Source organism: Lipotes vexillifer, unplaced genomic scaffold (assembly GCF_000442215.2).
Source record: "Lipotes vexillifer unplaced genomic scaffold, Lipotes_vexillifer_v1.1 scaffold43, whole genome shotgun sequence".
NCBI classification, from domain to species: Eukaryota; Metazoa; Chordata; class Mammalia; order Artiodactyla; family Lipotidae; genus Lipotes; species Lipotes vexillifer.
In genome coordinates this window covers 793325-817265 of record NW_006770037.1, presented here as the reverse complement: position 1 = coordinate 817265, position 23941 = coordinate 793325, and the positions used below count along the sequence as shown (strand labels likewise).

The window sequence follows — 23941 nt, the reverse complement described above, 5'->3', positions numbered from 1 at the left end:
TCCACCAAAGTGAGAGGCCCGCATAAACAAAAAAAAAAAAAAAAAAAAAAAAAATATTCTGACTAAATGATCTACTAACATTTTTAACACATTGATTTTTCAGGATATATTAATGAAATAAACCAAGTGTTTAGAGCATGGCATTGTTCTATGTGTGTAAGAAAGGGAATGTTAAGTCTAAAACTCTGAAGGGTCTTCGATGTTACCCTCCTTGTATAATACTTGCGGAAACACCAAGCCTCTGAATCAGAAATCAGACACAGCGGTAACAGCAATCACAGTAACATGGTAGTACTGGATTTGCTGTACCCAGTTCTCCACAGAGCTACAAGGTGAGAGCCATATGCTTAAATCTGTACTTACCGCAAGGTTTGGAGAAGGAGAACTTAAATTATGAATCTCTGAGTTTATATAGGAGCTGGCAAATCTGCTTTTTCCTTCTGGAGATAGAGTGCTTATCTTTTTCTCTGGAATTTAAACAAATTGCTTGGGGCAGGAGAAAAAGGTCTCTACCCCTAAATATAAGCATTTAGCTCCAGGGAAGATAAGGAAGGTTTTATTACCTTTGAATGGGACCAGGTGGCTCCAGAGAAAAGGAAACAAGATTAGAATGTGAAGAGGAGATGTTTTCCATCTTTGTGTACTGCCAATTTTCATCTTCAGGAGACATGGACTGTGTAGGAACACTGAGAAATCTAGGAGGGATAGTTTTCTAACAGAGACATATATAAATATTTATTTATGGCATATATGTATTTGGTATAAATATTTCAAAGTTTCACAAGAACGTGATTATTGGTTTACAGGAATGGAATGCGGACGCTGGGATGGGGGAAGGAGTTGGAGGTGGACTTTTCACTCTTCAACTTTTTGTATACTTCTTGTGTTAGGAGTCCTACAAAAGAGTTAAAATTTGCAAAATAAATAAAATTTAAAATAAAGGTAAGATTATAGATTTATAGTCTACAAATTCTCAGCTCTGTTTTCTAAAATATACATAGTCAAAACCGATGGGGCTTCCCTGGTGGCACAGTGGTTGAGAGTCCGCCTGCTGATGCAGGGGACGCGGGTTCGTGCCCCAGTCCGGGAAGATCCCACATGCCGCGGAGCGGCTGGGCCCGTGAGCCGTGGCCGCTGAGCCTGCGCGTCCGGATGCAGGCAACGGGAGAGGCCATAACAGTGAGAGGCCCGTGTACCGCAAAAAAAAAAAAAAAAAAAGAAAAAAAAAAACCCCAAAAAACCCCAATGGAATTGTGTGGTTTGGTAACTGTGAGGAAAATGTCACTTCCCAGCTTCTAGATTGGGTTAAGAAGGGTAATATTTAGAAAAAGAAAGTAAAGTAACAATTAATCTTTATTTGTTGATTGAGAATACCATATGTAACCAGTCTGAGGCAAGTCAGATAGAGGTATAGAAGATTGAGGCACTGTATAATCTCAAATGTGCTTTAGAATGATATATGAAGAAGTCAGGGTTTATGGAGGATTTATCCGTTGTGTGGTCATAGCAGTTAATCTTTTCTGATTGCTAGTTTTCCTCATCTCTTAAATGTTAAAAATTGCACTGTCATTAGATTTTTTTAAAGATCAAATAAAGTAATACATCTGAAAATATGCTTTGTGTTTTACCCAGCGCTCTACAAATGTTAGTCACTTTTTTCTATATAAATACAGGAAATCTCATTTTGCAATTAAGAAAAAAAGCAATCCAAATTCAAATATCTACCTGCCGTTCTGTTGCACACACAGTACTAATAGAAGTGAGTTCATGCAAGTCTGTGCTGTGACAGTTGCTGGGAATATTTGCCATGAGGCAGCAGTTGCAAAGAAAGGCCATTTTCCCCCCTAGTCATTGTTGACTCCTGGAAATCATCAAATGATATTGATACAAAAAGGAAAGACTGCAGTACTGTAAGAAACAATGAAATCTCAATAACTCTTTATTAAGGTGTGCTAATTGATATTCTGTGACAATATTTTGTCAAGTGGAAGATTTCTTTCAAGTTAATGTACTACTGACGATTATATGAACTACAAATATTATGGTAATTATTTTCAACTATCATAATTTCTGCTAATAGTTTATTTTTAACACATTATTGCAGAGCCTGGGTTTTGAGCTTGGGTAGAACTTCTGGGGAAAGCTCCTCTTGGAGGTGTCTTCCTTTAAAACTCCTGAGCTGTGCTCAAGCTGGTCCCTTCCTAATAGGTTTTGAGCTATTGCTCCTTCCTTGATCTCTATCAGATTTGTTCCTACACAGTATTATCAGGTGGGTTCCTGTTTGATAGTGACATACTGGGAAATTGTAATAAAAAATTACTTGCCTTGGATTTGAATTCCTCACAGCTCTATGTTAATTGGTAGTAATGGTTATATCCCCAGACTGTGCCATCTTATACAAAGTCCTTCTACCAGTGCATAGCATCGTGTGTGACATGTATTAGGTGTTGAAAAATATTGGATTGATGGATGAATGAATTGGGAAGCTTCACTTTTTGGTTGTTAAAAATTGGAGGAGCAGAAATCTTCTTATGTTATAAGCCCATAAAATTGTTTCTGGTGTTAAGAATTTTATAAGTGCTAAGCTAGTAGGAAAATACACAGCGTATGACAAAAAGACTTAGACTGATGTTTTTGAATTTTGTTATTACTTGTACTCTCAATTCAAATTTCAGAGGTGGCTTCTGTTTGTTTTTTTAACTGTATTAATTCAGAAAATGCCTAATGAAACATTTTGGGATATTTCATTTTATACATGGATCTGCCTAGAATACTATACAGTCATCCCCCAGTATCCGAGGGGGATTGGTTTCAGCACCTCCCACCCCGCCTCCTTCCTCACCCTCCGTGGATACCAGAATCCCCAGATGCTCAATCCCTCATACAAAATGGTGTAGTATTAGCATATAACCTATGCACATCCTCCCGTATACTTATTTTTTATTTTATTTGCGGTACGTGGGCCTCTCACTGTTGTGGCCTCTCCCGTTGAGGAGCACAGGCTCCGGACGCGCAGGCACAGCGGCCATGGCTCACGGGCCCAGCCGCTCTGCGGCATGTGCGATCTTCCCAGACCCGGGCACGAACCCGTGTCTCCTGCATCGGCAGGTGGACTCCCAACCACTGCGCCACCAGGGAAGCCCACCGTATACTTATTTTTATTTTTTATTTTTAACATCTTAACTGGAGTATAATTGCTTTACAGTGCTGTGTTAGTTTATGCTTTATAACAAAGTGAATCAGCTATGCATGTACATATATCCTCATATCTCCTCCCTCTTGTGTCTCCCTTCCACCCTCCCTATCCCACCCCTCTAGGTGGTCACAAAGCACTGAGCTGATCTCCCTGTGCTATGTGGCTGCTTCCCACTAGCTATCTGTTTTACATTTGGTAGTGTATATATGTCCATGCCACTCTCTCACTTCGTCCCAGCTTACCCTTCCCCCTCCCCATGTCCTCAAGTCCATTCTCTACGTCTGCGTCTTTATTCCTCTTCTGCCCCTAGGTTCTTCAGAACCTTTTTTTTTTTTTTTAGATTCCGTATATATGTGTTAGCATATGGTATTTGTTTTTCTCTTTCTGACTTACTTCACACTATATGACAGACTCTAGGTCCATCCACCTCACTACAAATAACTCAATTTTGTTTGTTTTTATGGTTGAGTAATATTCCATTGTATATATGTGCCACATCTTCTTTATCCATTCATCTGTCAGTGGACATGTAGGTTGCTTCCATGGACTGGCTATTGTAAATAGAGCTGCAATGAACATTGTGGTACATGACTCTTTTTGAATTATCATTTTCTCAGGTTACATGCCCAGTAGTGGGATTGCTGGGTCGTATGGTAGTTCTATTTTTCGTTTTTTAAGGAATCTCCATACTGTTCTCCATAGTGGCTGTATCAATTTACATTCCCACCAACAGTTCAAGAGGGTTCCCTTTTCTCCACCCCCTGTCCAGCATTTATTGTTTGTAGATTTTTTGATGATGGCCATTCTGACTGGTGTGAGGTGATACCTCATTGTAGTTTTGATTTGCATTTCTCTAATGATTAGTGATGATGAGCATTCTTTCATGTGTTTGTTGGCAATCTGTATATATTCTTTGGAGAAATGTCTATTTAGGTCTTCTGCCCATTTCTGGATTGGGTTGTTTGTTTTTCTGATGTTGAGTTGCATGAGCTGCTTATAAATTTTGGAGATTAATCCTTTGTCAGTTGCTTCATTTGCAAATATTTTCTCCCATTCTGAGGGTTGTCTTTTCGTCTTGTTTATGGTTTCCTTTGCTGTGCAAAAGCTTTTAAGTTTCATTAGGTCTCATTTGTTTATTTTTGTTTTTATTTCCGTTTCTCTAGGAGGTGGGTCAAAAAGGATCTTGCTGTGATTTATGTCATAGAGTGTTCTGCCTATGTTTTCCTCTAAGAATTTTATAGCATCTGGCCTTACATTTAGGTCTTTAATCCATTTTGAGTTTATTTTTGTGTATGGTGTTAGGGAGTGTTCTAATTTCCTTCTTTTACAAGCAGCTGTCCAGTTGTCCCAGCACCACTTATTGAAGAGGCTTTCTTTTCTTCATTGTATATTCTTGCCTCCTTTATCAAAAATAAGGTGACCATATGTGCGTGGGTTTATCTCTGGGCTTTCTATCTTGTTCCGTTGATCTATCTTTCTGATTTTGTGCTAGTACCATACTGTCTTGATTACTGTAGCTTTGTAGTATAGTCTGAAGTCAGGGAGCCTGATTTCCTCCAGCTCTGTTTTTCTTTCTCAGGATTGCTTTGGCTATTCACGATCTTTTGTGTTTCCATACAAATTGTGAAATTTTTTGTTGTAGTTCTGTGAAAAATGCCATTGGTAGTTTGATAGGGATTGCATTGAATCTGTAGATTGGTTTGGGTAGTATAGTCATTTTCACAATATTGATTCTTCCAATCCAAGAACATGGTATATCTCTCCATCTGTTTATATCATCTTTAATTTCTTTCATCAGTGTCTTATAGTTTTCTGCATGCAGGTCTTTTTTCTCCTTAGGTAGGTTTATTCCTAGGTATTTTATTCTTTTTGTTGCAATGGTAAATGGGAGTGTTTCCTTAATTTCTCTTTCGGATTTTTCATCATTAGTGTATGGGAATGCCAGAGATTTCTGTGCATTAATTTTGTATCCTGCTACTTTACCAAATTCATTGATTAGCTCTAGTAGCTCCTGTATACTTTAAATCATCTCTGGATTACTTATAATACCTAATACAATGTAAATACTGTGTAGATAGTTGTCAGTATATGACAAATTCAAGTTTTGTTTTTTAGACTTTTCTGGAATTATTTTTTCCAAATATTTTCCACCTGCAGTTGGCTGAACCTGCAAATGTGGAAACCATGGATACTGAGGGTCAACTGTAATTAATTTAGGTAAAAGTAATTTGTCTGTCTCTCTCCTTCATCTCTCCCTCTTTCTCCTCCTCCCTCTTTGCTTTTTTTTTTTTCCCCTAGGAGTTTTGGTAAGGCAAAATAGAAGGTAACTTTTTGTTTTTATTGGGTTTTTTAGAATTTGAATAATGGCAGAAATATGATATAAAAATGGTCTTTTTTTTCTGAAAAAAGGCTGAGCAACCTGCTGCTCTAAAAGCAGGGTCAAGTGGACTCCTGAGTTCTTTTTTTTTTTTTTCTGACACCCATTCAGTTCTTGGCCATATATCTTATGTACCTAATGATTGTGTTAGGAGGGTCTCTGGAAGAGTATGCCAAGGAAAAGAAAGGCCTTTCTGGGGCAGGAAGAGCTCCCAGGTCAGAGCAGCCTCAGGCTGTTTTACCCCATCTTTAGAGCAAGAAAATCGCAAGACAGAATTTTCCTTTAACCCATTTCTCCACTTTGGAACTGGAGTGAAGGAGCACAGGCTCATGGAATGGATCCTAGAGATCCCTAGATGTCCCCATATTCTGGAAATTAACATTAAAAAATATATTAAAGTTACGAAGCCATTGGGAACAATCATGGAGATCATGAGATTATGAATGTCATTAGTTTTGGTATTATTACCTCTTGGATAATGACTCTTTAATGAGCTTTGGGACATTAGGCAAGGTAACCTCTTTAAGGCCCATGACCTTATCTGTAAAATGGAGTTAATGATAGTACTGATCTTACATGGTTGCCATGAAAATTAAGCACGACTGAGTGTATTGTTGGGTGTTCTTAGTTATAAGCCCCCAAATCTGGGTCTGACTGGCTTAAGCAGAGAAGGATTTAGAGCAGATGTAGGAAATCTCAGGCTCACTAGAAGGGTTGGAGAACTGGACTCAGGTTTATTTGGCTCTGAATTGTTTGGCTCATAATCATGGCACGGAGCTAGTTTCCGGGGACTGCTGCATTAATTCTGGGCATTGGATGCCACAACTTGCATTGTTAGCACTACAGCTGTCATTAGCACTATTGTCATTCCTGCCTTCAAAGCTGACTGCTGCTTCTGGAAATAATTCTGCCCTGCTCCTGATTCTTTACATCACTAGCTCCCAGTCTGGGATGTCAGATAAGTGATCCTGGGTCATATAGCCTAGCAGCAGGGAGCCTGGAAAAGCAATTTACAGTATTAGTAGCTTGTATGTGGGGACTTGGGCTGTGCCCACCATGAAGATTTAGAAAACTGGGAATTCCCAAAGCAGAAGAGTCAGGCAATCCCCAAACTGATAAACTGCCACTACTTATATAGTACTTAGTACTATGCCTGACATGTGGGAAGTGTCCCCCCCAAACACTGGCTTTTATCAATTTATATTTGCTGATCTTTATTGAGAAAAACGGTTAGGGATATTTCTACTCCTAGGTTAGATTTTTGAAGCAAATGGATTAGAGCTGCTAGAGAAGTAAAGGTAAATGGATGAATGTCATTCCCAAGCCGAGAATTTACATGGCAGTCCAATTACTTCACTAGATGGTGTCTCCCAGCAGTTTTGAAGTAACTCAAGGGTAATTCTGGTCTTGCTAGCCAAAACGTATAAGTAGCCAGTAGCCCAGATCACCACTGAGACTCTCTGGCTATTCATTAGTTGCCTCCCTTTTTACCTGGTTTACCATGTATGAGTGGTCAGTAATAACATAGTTTAGAAAGTTATGGGCAAAGTGTCAGAAGACCTGGATTAGAATCTCAGCTCTATCAGTGACTACTGGTATGACCTGGAGCAGGTTACTTAATCCCTGAGGTTCTTTTCTCTGTGTGTATGTGTGTGTAATAAAGAATTTCCCAAGAATATCGTTGAGGATTTAAATGAAAACATGTGAAAATATCTAGCAAATAGTGAGTACTGCCCAGTAAATATTTCTTTTAAAAACAAAACAAGAGCCCTGGGATGTATAGAAATTCAAGTTTTACATTTCTTTTAAAAAGTTGAAATCTGTAATATATAGGTAAATATTTAAGCAGTGTAATTTAGGGCAGCCATTTCAGGGTGCTCCCAAAGTGACAATATTTTTATAATAATACTAAGATGTTTGCCTTTTTCACTTTCCTTCTTTTATGAGTGCAGTTTCTAGAGGCTACATTTTGTGTTGTGTGTGTGATGTCACAACAGAGTGAACAAAGAAGCAGATAAGAGAATCCACCTGTCTTCTATTTAGTCCAATATTAAAGAGACTTGCAAAAATGTAAAACAAGGCCACTCTTTTCATTGGATTTTTCTTTCCTTTTGGAAATTTAGTTATTTTTAATAAAAAAGTGTTATGTTAATATGCAATGGTGTTTATTTTTATTTTTAATTTTTTTTTTTGCGGTATGTGGGCCTCTCACTGCTGCAGCCTCTTCCGTTGCGGAGCACAGGCTCCGGACGCGCAGGCCCAGCGGCCATGGCCCATGAGCCCAGCCACTCCGTGGCGCGTGGGATCCTCCCGGACCGGGGCACAAACCCGCGTCCCCTGCATCAGCAGGTGGACTCTCAACCACTGCGCCACCAGGGAAGCCCCTATTTTTATTTTTTAAGGGATTAATAAATATTTTTAATTGCTATTTTAATTTGTATTTTGGCAACTATTGATAAATGTAATCTACATAAACAAAAGCCCTTTGAAGAGCTCAATAATTTTTAAGGGTATAAAGGGATCCTGAGACCAAGAAGTCTGAGAATTGCTATATTAGTGGAAAGTGCTATGTTTTCCGTAAGAGGAAACTATGGTTGACTAATTTATTGGAGTGAACTTTTGCTTACTTAAGTATGTGGAGTTGGAACAGCTTTCAAAAATTCTTAAAGTTTAGCTTAACAAAAATACATACACACACACACACACACACACACACACAGATATACATGTGGAGATTAAGTGAAATTAGTTGTTAGTGATAGAATTTATATAGAAGTAGAAAAATTTTAAACTAAATTCTTTTGGATGAAGAAATATGATCAGTTATTCTGATCTATACATTAAAAAGATGATTTGGGGGACTTTTCTGATGGTCAGTGGTTAAGACTCCACGCTCCCAGTGCAGGGGACCCGAGTTTGATCCCTGGTCAGGGAACTAGATCTCACATGCCACAAGGAAGATCCTGCGTGCTGCAACTAAGACCCGGCACAGCCAAATAAATAAATGTAAATAAATAGAGATTATATTAAAAAAAAGATGATTTGGAAGAATTATGGTCAAGTGGAAAGATCACTAAATTAGGAGTGAGGAGACCTGTTCTATGTTCTGTTCCTGGCTCCTCAGTTCAGTATATGTGCTTTTGAGTAAGTAAGCTCGTCAGTGTTTTGATTTGATCTTCTATTTCTTCAAATGAAGAATGGCAATAAACAATTCCTGACCTATGTTTTCTGTTATTCATTCAACAAATGCTTATTGAATACTTACAGTGTACCAGGTTGTATTCTAAGTTATGGGTATAGTGATAAAATATGCAAGGTCCCTGTCACAAGAAGGCAACAGTTTAATGAGAGAGGCAGGGATAAACAAGTAAAAAAAATATGTGAATAATTATAAATTTGATCCTACAAAGGATTAAATAGTGTGAAATTCAAGAGGAAAATGCTACAGACCTACTTATATAGGACCAACAAGGGAGGCTTCTCTTAAGTCAATGATGTTTAAGCTGAGACCAGATATATGAGAAGGGAACAGCTTTCAACAAAGAGAATGGTGTGTGCAAATGCCCTGGGGTGTTGCCTAAAGTAGGGTAGACATGAGGAATAGTAGTACAAAATGATGTTGGAGGAGTAGACAAGGCTTACCATTCAGGGCCTTATAGGCCATGGAAAGATGATTTCAGTATAGATGTGTGAAGGGCTGAAATGTATCCATGGCTGAGAGATTTGTAAGGGATTATTTGTCCAGAATAGGATGCTCGTAAATACAGTTTAAATGTATTGAGGTGGTTGTGACGGAGGATACGCACACTATTTCTCACAACTGTCCCTGGTTAATGTTCTCAGTGACAGACTAATGATTTAGAGGGTGATTTTAATTCAGACTTGAAATGCTTAGGTTCTTACTATTGAGAATTTGTTCAAAAGATTAAATTTCTTTTTTGATTAGGTTCTTTAACCTACTCAAAATATGTATTAAATAACTAAGTACATGTCAGATTTTTCTACCAACTACATCTTTATTTATTTCAGTGCTCTTCTTTTTAATGAAGTAAAATATATTACCACTCTGGGAGACCTTCAGAACACAGAAAATGCTCTGAAAGGAAAAGCAAACATTGCATTCTCATATGTCAGAGCCATTGGAACACCAGGTATTTATCAACTTTTACATTAATCTTCATCATGCCTCTATACATGTGTGTTTATGTTGAAGGACTTAACATAGTGTATTTTGACCACAATCTTAATATTTTAAAATAAATTTAAAGCGTCTTTTACTATTATATTTTCTTTCTTCAAACAGGCAGCATAGTATAGTGCTTGAACGAGAACTCTGGAGCCAGACGCCTAGGTTAGACCCCCTTTTCCACCAACTACTTATAGTATGACCTTGGACAACTTACTTATTTAGCCTGTTTCCTGGTCACTAAGGTGGTGAAAATAATTGTGCCTACCTCTTAGTGTTATTGTGAGGACCAAGTGAATTTGAATAACTAAAAAGTTTCCTGGTGCCCTGTGTCAGCTATTACTGTTTTTATTTCCTTACAGTCCTCGTGGTACCTGATATAGTAGTTTATAGTATTTGATAAATGTTGTTGACTGTCTTGGCTTCCTTTTTTACCTTGGCATTTGCTGTTTATGACATATTTTTCTTGATTTTTAAAAAATCTAATTTTGACAGCATCACCTTGTGCATTCATAGGTAATTTTGTCATAAAGAAGTTTATAAGTGTTTCATGAACAAATTATAGTTATGCTTTCAGGATTTTTACTTGTTAATGGTTATAACTTGAACATGTTAATATAAAATGTTGTTAAAGACATTTACAAAATTATATGTACTCTATGAAATAAAATCATTTATTGGAAATTTCAATTTTTATACACATAAAGCTTGATGGCTACACAATATGCCATTGAACTTAATGTGCTTGTAAAATAGTGCTCCAAAATCAGCCTGTTTTATTGTTTACTTTTCAAGGCCCCTCAGGTTATTGTATTTTGTCCATGGTTTGTAATTGTAATTAACGAGAGGGATGAGCTCTACAGGGAGCCAGAAATCCCTGATCTATATTTTAACAGGGTCAGTCTGACTTCTGGGTTTGGAATAGACTAGAAGGAGCAATAGTAGAATAAGGGAGAAAATCAGGAAGTTACTGCAATCATGCAGGCAAGAAATGGTGGTAGGTGGCTTGGACCAGGGTGTTAGCAGTGGTGGTAGCAATACATTTGAATTTTAGTAGTAGTTTGGATGTGAGACGAACTGACTTTTCTGACATATTGGTTGTAGAATGAGAGAGGAATAGCAGAGACCAGAGTGGCTCTGGGATTTTGGCCTGAGCTACGTGAAAGGTGCAATTGCTGATAACTAAGGTGGGGAAGAGTGGAAATAGACAGTTTGGAGAGGAAGCTCTAGAATCCACTTTTGAACATTATACTTGTGGAGCACCCATTAGACAGCCAAGTACAGATATCAACAAGGTAGTGGGATTTTACTAGTCTGCATTTGATAGTGGGGCTACAGACTAGGGATATAAATTTGTGACATAAAGTTGTGAGGCCAGAGGAGACCATGAAGGGAGTGAGGCTGCATGGAAAAGAGAAGAAGGCTGAACTCATTAGATACTTCATCTTCCACAGGTTAGTAAAGGAGGCAGAAAGAATGGCCTGTGTGTAAGCAAAGTGATGATAGGACTTTATTGACGAGATAGAAGCAATTGTATCAAAGGATACTGAAAGGTTAATTAGGATAAGAACTACCAGTTGACCATTATGCTTAGCAGTATGGAAGTTATCCATGCCCTTGATGCACACAATTTTTGTAGAGTGGTAGGGGTAAATGCCTGACGGGGTGTAAGAGAATAGGTAGAGAGCAACTGGAGACTGTGACTATAGAGACTCATCTGAGAAGTTTTCCTTTTAAGGGAAGGAGAAATATGGGGCAGTGGCTGGAAGAGTATGTGGGGTCAAGTGAAGAATTTTTAAAAAAATTTTTCTTTATTTTTGGCTGCATTGGGTCTTTGTTGCTGCGCACGGGCTTTCTCTAGTTGTAGCGAGCGGGGACTACTCTTCCTTGTGGTGTGTGGGTTTCTCATGGCGGTGGCTTCTCTTGTTGTGGAGCACGGGCTCTAGGTGCACAGGCTTCAGTAGTTGCAGCACATGGGCTCTAGGCTGTGGGCTTCAATAGTTGTGGCTCGCGGGCTCAGTAGTTGTGGCTTGCTGGCTCTAGAGCACAGGCCCAGTAGTTGTGGTGCACGGGCTTAGTTGCTCCGCAGCATGTGGGATCTTCCTGGACCAGGGCTCAAACCCATGTCCCCTGCGTTGGCAGGCAGATTCTTAACCACTGCACCACGAGGGAAGTCCTCAAGAATTTTTTAAGAAGCCTATTTGTATGTTGACAAGAAAGTTCTTGTAGCAAAAGGAAAATGCATCGTGGAGGAAAAAGAGGGCAGAATTACTGGAGCAACATCTTTGAATAGACTAGAGGAAATGGAATCTAGTGAACAGGGGGATGTCTGGTTCTTTACTGGGAGCACAGAAAATTTGCCTATGGTATTAGGAGGGAAGACAGAGAATATGGACATCAATTTAGTTAAGGGGGCAGATAGATATGGTGCTGGGAGCTTTTTTTGGTTTTTCTTAATTGGTTCATTTTCTCAATGAAATAGAAATAAAGTGAACATATAGTTTGAGGAAAGAAGAGATGAAATAGTTGTTTTAGAAGGCCTGAAAATAAAGAATGGTTGCTAGGCAGCAGTAACAGTTGATGCCAGTAATCTAAAGTGAAACCATTGACATGGTGATGCTAGCAGGTTCTTGTTTTCTTTCCTTTTTTTTTTTTTTCCCCCAGCCATTTTCACTTTCATGGATGTAAGTACAGAATAGGCAGATTATTTGATTTAACTTGGACTGTGTTTTAGCTAGACAGGCGGGGGAGTGATTATAAAGACTGACCATGGAATTTAAGCTGGTTTAGGAGGGAAGAGAGGACCCAAGGTGGATAAAGGACAGTGAAAATGGTAGGATTGTAGGTTCGGGAAGGTTAAAGTTATGTACTAGACAGAGTGACCTGGAGATGGAAGGGTGTGTGTATGTGTGTGTGTGTGTGTGTGTGTGTGTGTTGGGAGGAGTGCTGGACATTTTGGAGGGATTTGCAGTGATTGGTGATTACAAAGCTTGGAGTGGGACCATGGCAGTGAGTGGGAAAGGCAGGGCTGAAGAGAGATCACTGGAGTCTCCAGAGAAAACTAAGGACTGAAAGGCTAGGATTTTGCAAGGATCATCTATGGGGATAGTAAAATCACCAAGGTTATGATAGTAGTGTTGGAGAGTGTGGCAGTGTGACAGAAGCGAAATTTTTCATGGAATGAGGGGCATTAACCCTGGCTCGGCTTGCAGATGACTCCAACAAGGCAGAGTGGTGAGTGGAATCATCTGATGATATGTGATTCAAGTGGTAGAAGATTAGGTCAGGGAGGGGAAGATAACTACCTAGAAATGGCAGTGAGGAGAAAAGGGAAAATAAGATATGAAAAGGAAGGAATCGTCAAAGAAATACTTTAAGAAAATTTCCCAGAGCTGAGGGACTTTGAGCTTCCAAATTGAAAAGGCCCACTGAATCTCAGCAGAGTGTTTAAATGTAGAGCCACACCAGAGCATCTCATATTGAATTTTCAGAATATTGGGAACAAACGCTATTCTAAAATCTTCAAGAAAGGAAAAAATATCGCAGTTAAAGGATCAAGAATCAGAAGGCGGGACTTCCCTGGTGGCGCAGTGGTTGAGAATCCGCCTGCCAATGCAGGGGACACGGGTTCAAGCCCTGGTCCGGGAAGATCCTACATGCCGCGGAGGAACTAAGCCCGTGTGCTGCAACTACTGAGTCTGCGCTCTAGAGCCCGCGAGCCACAACTACAGAGCCCATGTGCCACGACTACTGAAGCCCGCGTGCCTAGAGCCCATGCTCCGCAGCAAGAGAAGCCACTGCAATGAGAAGCCTGCGCACCACAAGGAAGAGTAGCCCCTGCTTGCTGCAACTAGGGAAAGCCCGTGTGCAGCAATGAAGACCCAATGCAGCCAAAAATAAATAAGTAAATAATAAATAAATAAATTAAAAAAAAAGAATCAGAATGGCTTTGGACTTCTCAACTGCAGTCCTGGGAACTGAAGACAGTGGAGCTATGCTTTCAAAATTCTCAGGGGAAGTGCTAGAATGCTACATGCCAACAACTATAGTTAGTTATGAAAGTAGAATAAAGACGTTTTGAGAAGTGTAAGCTTGCAAAAATTGTGTATTCCATATATCCTCTCCCAGGAAGGAGCTAGAGAATGGGAGCAAGGGAACAAATTAGTCAAGAAGATGTGGGTAACAGGCCAAGGACCCAACGTAAGAGTGAGAATCAGAGCATCCCCAGGGTGACAATGAAGTGAGTCCCCAGGATGAAAGTTGTGCAGCGGGTCGAGCAGCAGAGCCCACATTGGAGCAGATAAGAAGGCTCTGCAAAAATGTCTGCAACAAGAGGGAATTGATAATATAACTGATATATTTGAAGTATTCAGAGCGTTAGACAATTGTGGAAGAATTTAGGAATAAATTAGCAAGAAATCTAAACAAAAATTTAAAAAGATACCTATAACTGTAGTGAAAAAAATTTCAAAAGGAAATAGTATTTACTGAGTCCCAATAGTGTAAATCCTGACTCTTGATCTAATAAAAATTAGGACTATATTGAGCATGTTGAGGGCATAGAATTGTGTATATTTGTGGAGTGGGGTTTTGGAAAGGAGAGCTAATTTATCATCTTCCACAGTGGGAAGTCAATAGAAAATACTAACACTAAAAGAAAAAAAAAATCAGGAAATAAGAGTATAAGGAGGTCATTTAGAGACTTGGAGGTAAATACCGAAAGTAAGAGTAAAAGAGTTGAAAGTAGCTGTCCCTTGGGAGTTGGAAATGGTGGCTGAGGGTAGAGGAACTGTTCATTTTCTTAATACACCTTGTAGAATTGTCTCTTTAAACTATATATAAGAATAAGTTTGATTAAAAAAAAAACTAAGCCAGAAATAGTGTACACATATTTGTATATAAAATATAACATGAAATTTGTATGATGAACTCATATTCTCTTCCCTACTACTGGGAAGAAACTATCACAGACTTGTCATATATTCTCAAGTATAGCTCATTTTCTACTCCCTCTTAGTTCTTCTCTTACCTTGACTAGAACAGACTTTTTATAACTTCTTTAACTGCCTGTATTTTCCCAACTGGGAACCCTACAAAGGCTTTTTCTTTAAACATAATAGAGCATAAAAGAGTGTAGGAAAGTATTCTGAATAGAATAACTCCTCCTCTCTCCCAACTTCTTTCTCTCTTCTTCAGAGCACAGAGCAGTCATGGAAGCTGCTTTTGTGTATGGGACCACGTACCAATTTGTCTTAACCACAGAAATTGCCCTTTTGGAAAGTATTGGGTATGTATAAGAAGCATAAGTTAACAATTTTAAGTTCACTTTTCACATTACCTATTCAGCATTTCCATTATACTCCCACAATGTGGACTTATCTGAGGGAAATCGTAACAAGATGTGAATATATAAATGAAACCTGAAATCCTCTTCATTACTATTATCTGCTGTACTAAGATGAACTTAAATATACAGAAGGGATGTTAAACTAAGGTGAACGAAGGCAGTATGGATAAGCCACAAGATGTGATCCCTTGAGTGGCCACATGTATTTTGTGAATAGATCTGCCACAGTGATCAGATAGGTGATAAAATAAGAGCTTTCATAACTAAGCTCCAGAGATTCTTCCTGAGAGTGCCATAAGTTACTATACCAGAAAAATCTTAAATATATTTGAGTACAGTTTTGAACAGAATGTTTTAAATGTTTAATTTTCTTGTCTAGTTTCTAGCTTACAATTTTAGGTAGAGACCTTCTTTGGACTGCTTTTGGCTGGGCAACCTAGGGTTAAAGTTTTTCTTCTGTTTAGTACATGGGGACACAAGGAATAACCAGTGCATTTGAAGACTTCTAAGTTTGGCTTCAAAATGCTCTTCAGGAAAATGAATCCAAAGCAGGGCAAAATGGTGATCGTGTGACCTTTTTAAACCATGCAAGAGGTTTTTTTGCTTGTTTTTTTGGGTTTTTTTTTTGGTTGTACGCGGGCCTCTCACTGTTGTGACCTCTCCCGTTGCGGAGCACAGGCTCCGGATGCGCAGGCTCAGCAGCCATGGCTCACGGGCCCAGCCGCTCCCCAGCATGTGGGATCCTCCTGGGCCAGGGCATGAACCCGTGTCCCCTGCATCGGCAGGCAGACTCTCAACCACTGCACCACCAGGGAATCCCCATGCGAGAGTTTTTAATGAGCCCTCCTGCTCACCTCTCAGAGAATAGTGACTATTTGATATACCACACACAATTAATTAAATCCCAGACATTTTACAACTTTGTAAACATGGAGGTTAGGACACAGAAACTGATAAAGTGAAACAATTTTTTTTTTTTTTGCTGGGAGTGGATAGGCAGAGAGTAAAGTGCTTACAAAGAAAAGTTATGTTTTTATTGCTCTGTACGACATTAACCAGCATTCCTTTTTCTGTCTTCTTATTGAACTGCCATTCTGCTGGTTCCCTCAGTGAGTTAAATAAAACTTTGATGCATGTTTGCTATTTGTATAAGAATTAATGTTTTTAACAATTTGAGAATCATGCTGACAGTACCCTAAAACTTTACGGTAAGTAGTCACTAAGTCTCAAGATACTTACAGTGAGCAGTAGTGTAGCCAGCTACTTTGCTACTACCAATGTAGACTACCAATTTCCCATCTTGGAATGGGGGAACCTTGAGATTCTCAGTCCCATTATGATTCTGTGCTAGCCCCACACTTTCTCTGTTTGTATTTTCTCTTGCATTACTAGCTTCTTTATTTTTCTGTTAATGAATAATTGCAAGTAACAGTGGCATGCTTAAAACATAGAGGTTGGTTATTTATTGGCAAGGTATAAGTCCTCTCATTTGTTTTACAAATACTGTTCAGCAAGACAGACTATATATTGATGTTCTTGAAGGATTTACGCTTTCCCGCATTTTAAAAATGAGAATTTAAAAATGTACAGTTATTCTGTTTTTCATAAACTTTTGAGTACATGACATATTGGAGAAGTTTTCATTCTCATTTATTCATGGCTACAAAATGGTGAGGAGTCATATCTGGGCCTGATGTGATAGGGAAGGACTGTGGATTCAGAATAATGTAGTCCTGGGACATCACTTCTGAGTGAAGTAGTTAGTGATGACTTCGAGTTGTCTCCTAATGGGGAAGAGGTGAACATATCTTTTCTTTCATTTGTTCTTTTTATTTTTTTCTTTCTTTTGTTCATTCAACAAATATTTATTGAATGCCTTCTATGTTCTAGGCACTATTCTAGTTGCTGGGGCTATAACATTGAATAATCTAGTATATTAATTGTTATATCATGTTGGGCCTGAGTGTGTTTGAAATGTTGGTTAAGAAGGGTATATATGCTCTGTAATGGCCTATATGGGAAAAGAATCTAAAAAAGAGTGGAGGTATATATATATATATATATATATATATATGATTCACTTTGTTGTACACCTGAAACTAATACAACATTGTAATTCAACTATACTCCAATAATTTTTTTTAAATGGTAAAAAAATAAAAAAAAGAAGGGTATATGTGATAGGTAGTACAAGAGGTAGCATGCTGTAGAGACACCAGTACTTTCTGCTACCTCCCCATATTCCCTTCTTAAAGAATCTGTGTATAGGCCAAGAAGGGTGTTACCCCTACCTCATACATATCACAGTCAATTAAGTTGGAGGTGGCCACCTGACCTAGAGTCATCCAATCCATGGACTTACCTGAGCAGATAGGATACCTTTTTCTAGGAACTTGGAATTGGGCTTGGAGAAGCTGGACTGTACAGCCTTTTGGCTCTCTTGCCCGCAGGAATGTTTTGCCCATGTAGAAGTAAAGCAGAGAGAGTGGGGAGGTAAAAAGTGTTGATGGCCAAATGTCCCTGAACTCTTGCTGTTCAAATCTATACATTTATCCTGTGATCCAGTTACTTGAATTTTCCTTGTATTCTGTGAGATGATCTTCTAAACTACCAGTAAATCCCCCTCACTCCCCCCTTTTTGGTATCTGTTACCTGCAACCAAATGATCCCTGATTAAATAACTTTCCAACATTATTTTATTATTTCAGAGGTTATGATAGGTAGTCCAACCTCAGCTGGGTCCTCTTGCTCTCAACACTTTCCTTTCAGCAATATGTGACTATTTACAGTTCCTCTCAAAAAGTTATATACTTCGTTTGGGTCTTGGCTATATAGTTCCTTTTGTCTGAAATACCCATTAGTCTTATCTTCTTGGAGAAGTCATTCTCTCTTACAGTTTTCAGTCTCTATGATGAGACTTCCCTTCCCTTCCCTTCCCTTCCCTTTCCTTTCTTCTCTTTCCTGACTTGAGGCAGAATTAAATATTTCTTTGTTTCTCATAGTACTTTGTATATTCTAGTACTTATGAATCACATTTTCATGTTTTTACTAAATATATGTCCTTTAGCCTAAGCCCCTGAAGGATTTGAATCATCTTATTCATCTTATTCTCTTATATTTAGCATAGGGCCTAACAGTGTAGGCATTAAGTAATCTTTGAATGATCATTTGTTTAATCACTGAATCTATTAGAAATTACTTTGCAATTAAATTTGAAATCAGTGAATCTTGGAGCTCAGTTGAAGCATGTATCAAGAATTAAAATAATATTGTAAAAATAAAAATTTGCAGTATTTTGCCAAACTCTACTAATGCCATATGGAGATTTATAAAATGCTATTTTAATTTTGGCAAACCTTACTTACTCACTATAAGTTTATCTTTGAATTGTCATATTGAAGGGAATGCCAAAACTCAAATTATAAGCCATATATGCTGAGTTTTGTAATATTTCAGATAGAAACTCACTAACTCCCACAAAGTGTCACATGGCTTCTATCTTAAGGCATGTTTTGGCTGAAGTTTATTCAAAACAGATTTGGGTTTAAATTAAACCTAGAAAATTTGTGTTACAAAGCTTTATTTATTTAACACAGCTATAGAAAAGCTACTATATTTTAAGATAATCTTATTGTCCTCAAGGTGACAGTCCTTTATCTAAAAAAAAAGATTGTGTAGACCTGTCTCTAATTTAGAAGCTACCATATGAAAGAATTCAGGAAAAAAACTGTTTATACAACTCAGAAATTTCTTATATCCTCTTTTTTGCTTAGGTCCATTTTATTTTGTTATACTGTTTAGGATTTTACCAAAACAGTAATTCAAAAGCATGGACAAAGAGATTTGTTATATCTTTCTGCATGGTGGAAGGATCACACATTGAATTTCAAGTGGGTCTGTCCCTAATTTTTAATTTACAGCACTGAAGATATAGAATACGCACATCTCTATTTTTTTCATTGTAAACCAGTCTTGGACTTGACCCAGCAATGTAGGAGAACACTAATGGAACAGTCATTGACTACACTGAACATCCATCGTTTTATTAAGACAATGGAAGCACCTCTGCTGGTATGTGTCTTATTTAAGTATATTAAGTATATAATTCATATATAAGATTTATTGTTTTGATTCACAGATATGCATTTTACTTAGATGAGCTATATCTTTTCCCCTTGGACATATTTATTTCATTTAGGCAGATTTAGGAGTAGTACCTTATTAAAGGTAGAATAGAAGATAGACTATGTATTCATAAAATGATATTTTAATGCCTTGAAGTGTTGTTGTTTTGAAAATGCCTTGAAGTGTTGTTTTGAAATCCAACATAGCACTGTAATTATAATGGTAGTTGTAATGAACTGTGGAAATATTCTGTGGTGGTTATAAAGAACTGTGACCATTCTAAGATCACAAAGATTACATCATGGGTTAAGAAAAGACCTCTTTTGTGAATGTTTTGATCCCTGTTTTAAAAGTTCCTAAATATTGGAACTATAGCATTTCCAGTGCCCCACTTTCCTTACTGTCAGCCTGGAAGAATTTTAGAGAGACTCAGTAGGTGATCAGCAGACTTTTCTCTCTGAAAGTTCGAAGCGTTGTCCTGAGCATATGTAAAACCTTCAGTAGGCCCTCTCACTCACTATGTCCTTTTTAAATAAAAATTGTGCATATGTGCCATAAATAATCCAAACAGTGCAGCAAAGTATAAAGAATAAAAAATTTAAAAGCCACCATTTCCCATCATTCAGAAATGAACTGTTAGATGCACACCAGTCATCTCTGCATCCATATAGATCCATACAGATAGAGGGATGAATGGATATATATTACATGAGTTACTTTATAGTAAGAAACATTATATTTAATCTTATTTGAATTTAATAGAAGAAAAAGAAACTGATGTGAAACTAGAGGAATTATGGAACTTTTGAGAAATTGTTTCTTCATCAGAGGGCTTTTTAGGAAATATTGTCTTAAGTGTTGAAGTGATTATGAAAAACATTAAGAAATGAAAATCATTATTTAAAAAACTACATATTTCTATGTTAGCTAATATTGATTTACTCCTTGCTATGAAAGATGAGAATACTAACTTCTTACATTTATTTCCATCTCAGCTCCTCTTACCCTCCAGATTTTAGTTTTGTGATATTTTACATTGTAAAGGTTATAATATTTATATTGTGTTCTATAACCATAATTCCCACTGAAAAAAAAAGCCTTTCTTCCACACTTAAATAGATTCAGAGCTCACCAGTCCCAATTTTACTGGCTTCATTCCTGAGTTCTTTATTTTGGTCAGTTTTTATTTGGTTAGATTTTGGCTTCAAACAACTAAAAAAAAAAGCAGTATGTAAATCTTTTTTCCTTTCCTTTCACTGGGGGATGAGAGGGGACATTTATCTTATTTCCATGGGGAGAATATCCTCTGAATTTGGTTTGATCTTCCATTTCACCACAAAGCCCAGGTCAGTTCCTTGTACAGTTCTTCACCATTTCTCTCTTCATTTCCTTTTCTTCCAATGTTAAGATGTTAAGAATTCTCAGGATTTTATCTATTCACCAGTAGACATTATCTATAAACATTAATAAAAACTGGAAACTGGGATTCAGACTTTTGGTAAACTCTGGATGGATGATCACTGCAATTATATGCATTATTTTATTTCTAAGCATGGGAAAATAGATGCAGGTTGGAGTTTTTGTGTGTGTAGCTGTGTGTGTATATTTGTACCTATTTTAAGTAGATACAAATGTATTTAATTATTGTAGATATAAAAGCACAACTGCGTCTTATAATCATGATGGGGGCATGTCATTTTAAGACTTGACAAACTGAGAATAAATCTTAAGCATAGGAATTTTAAGTGATTTCAATCTTAAGTCAATTAAGTGAGATTCTGGCAGGCATGGAGTTATCCTAGATGCCTTCTTAAGATTCCCAGCAATGAAAACAGATGGGAAAATGGTACAATTATTGTGCTGTTGGCTAATACCAAGGACATTTTGGAATGCTGATGATCTTCTCTATGATCAGTTTATTCTGATAGAAAATTTGTATCTGAATACTAGGAAGAAACTTCAAGTGCAAATACCTGATAAAATATTTTAAAATAGATAAATTATTATATAATCATTTTCCTGTAGATTTTTATTTACTTTTTGTTTGTGCATCTGAGAGAGCTCTGTCTCAGACAGATCCACAACACTTGACTTAATTTAAGCCTATTCTTATATAGGTAATTAGAAGGATGCTATTATGGTTTATTCAGTTAGCTTCTATTATTTCTTGCAGGCTCATGTGGCAGTGTACAATATTATATAGCAAGGTGTTGGCTCCTGACATTATTGTCTCATATCTTTTTTTTTTTCATTGTGGCAAAAAATGCAATTTACCCTCTTCACAATTTTTACAAATATACAGTACAGTATTGTTCATTATGCACGTTGTTGTACAACAGATCTCTATAACTTTTCCATCTTGAATGACTGAAACTCTGTATCCATTCAGAAACAACTCCCCTATTCTCCTCTCCTCAGCCCTGGCAACCACCATTCTACTTTCTGCTTCTGTGAGTTTGCTTACTTTAGAGACCTCTTATAAATAGAATCATGCAGTATGTCTTTTTTTTTTTTTTTTTTTTTTGCGGTACGTGGGCCTCTCACTGTTGTGGCCTCTCCCGTTGTGGAGCACAGGCTCTGGACATGCAGGCCCAGCGGCCATGACTCACAGGCCCAGCCGCTCCGCGGCATGTGGGATCTTTCTGGACCGGGGCACGAACCCGTGTCCCCTGCATCGGCAGGCGGACCCTCAGCCACTGTGCCACCAGGGAAGCCCGCAGTATGTCTTTTTATAATTAGCTTATTTCACTTAGCATGATGTCCTCAAGGTTCATCCATGTTGTAGCATTTGTTAGGATTTCCTTCTTTTTTAAGACCAAATAATATTCCATTGTGTGTGTGTGTGTGTGTGTGTATGTGTGTGTGTACAGACGTATATGTATCATTATCACATTTTACTGATCCATTCATCCGTTGATGGATGTTTAAGTTGCTTATACATCAATGAACATGGGTGTGCAAATATCTCTTTGAGATCCTCTTTTCTTTTGGATATATACCCAGAAATAGGATTGCTGGATCATATGGTAGTTCTATTTTTGATTTTTTGAGGAATCTCTGTACTGTTTTCCATAGTAGCTACACCACGTTACATTGCTGCCAGCAGTGTGCAAGAGTTCCATTTTTCTCTACATCCTTGCTCATACTTGTTGTTTTCTGTTGTTTTTGTTATTGTTTTTTTAATACTAGCCATCCTAATGATTGAGAGGTGATATTTCATTGTTGTTTTGATTTGTGTTTCATTGATGATTAGTGATATGGAGCATCTTTTCATGTGCTATTTGGCCATTTATATATCTTCTTTGGAGAAATATCTGTGTAAGTCCTTTGCCCGTTTTTTAATTGGTTATTTTTATTATTGTTGTTAAGTTGTAGGAGTTCTTTAAATATTCTGTATATTAACCCCTTATCTGATACATGATTTGCAATATTTTCTCACATTTCATAGGTTACTTTTCCACTCTGTTTATTGTTCCCTTTGCTGTGCAGACATTTTTAAGTTTGATGTAGTTCTATTTGTTTAGTTTTGCTTTTGTTGCCTGTGCTTGTGGTGTCATTTTCAGGAAATCATTTCCATTCCAATGTTATGAAGATTTACCCCTGTGTTTTCTTCCAGGAGTTTTATAGTTTCATGTTCTACATTTAGATCTCTAATTCATTTTGAGTTAATTTTTGTATGTGGTGTAAGATGAGGCTTCCTCTTGATTCTTTTGCATGTGGATATCTAGTTTTCCCAGCACCATCTGTTGAAGAGACTATCCTTTCCCCATTATATAGCCTTAGTGCCCTTGTCAAAGATCAGTTGACCATATATGCAAGGGTTTATTTCTGGGCTCTCTATTTTGTTCCATTAGTCTATATGTCTGTCTTTATGCCAATACTACACTGTTTTGATTACTGTAGCTTTGTAACATGTTTTGAAATCAGGAGATGTGAGGCCCCAGCTTTGTTCTTCTTTCTCAAGATTGTTTTGGTTATTTAAGGTCCCTTGAGATTCCATATGTATTTTAGGATGGCTTTTCTATTTCTGCAAAAAATGCCATTGGGATTTTGAGAGGGATTGAATTGAATCTCTAGATGACTGGGTAGTATGGGTAGTATTTTAATAATGTTATATCTAATCCAAGAACATGAACATGAATGGGATGTCTTTCCATTTATTTTTGTCTTCTTTTCTTTCTTTCAGCAATGTTTTGTAGTTTTCAATGTATAAGTCTTTCACTTCCTTGGTTAAGCTTATTCCTAAGTATTTAATTCTTTTTGATGCTCTTATAAATGGGATTATTTTCTTAGTTTTCTTTTCATATGGTTCATTGTTAGTGTAAGAAACAACTGATTTTTCAGGGTTGATTTTGTATCCTGCAACTTTGCTAAATTTATTCATTAGTTCTAATAGTATTTTTGTGGAATCTTTAGGGTTTTCTACATATAAGACCGTGTCATCTGTGAACAGAGGTAATTTTATTTCTACCTTTCCAATTCGAATGCTTATTTCTTTTTCTTGCCTAGTTGCTCTGGGTAGGACTTCCAGTACTATGTTGAATAGAAGTGGCAAGAGTGGACATCCTTGCCTTGTTCCTAATCTTAGAGGAAAAGCATTCAGTTTTTCACCATTGAGTATGTTAGCTGTATGCTTTTCATATATGACATTTATTATGTTGAGGTAATTTCCTTCTCTTCCTAGTTTTTTAATGTTTTTATCATGAAAGA

The 23941-nt window shown here is 37.5% G+C and overlaps 1 protein-coding gene across 1 annotated transcript in view; it reads left to right on the top strand.

Moving 5' to 3' along the window:
• TXNDC16 (thioredoxin domain containing 16) overlaps positions 1–23941 on the top strand; it is a 108863-nt gene that overhangs the window by 13785 nt on the left and 71137 nt on the right. Inside the window, 3 exon segments of the mRNA XM_007445955.1 lie at positions 9603–9724; positions 14956–15046; positions 19027–19177. Of these exon segments, the coding sequence (XP_007446017.1) occupies positions 9603–9724; positions 14956–15046; positions 19027–19177 (364 nt within the window).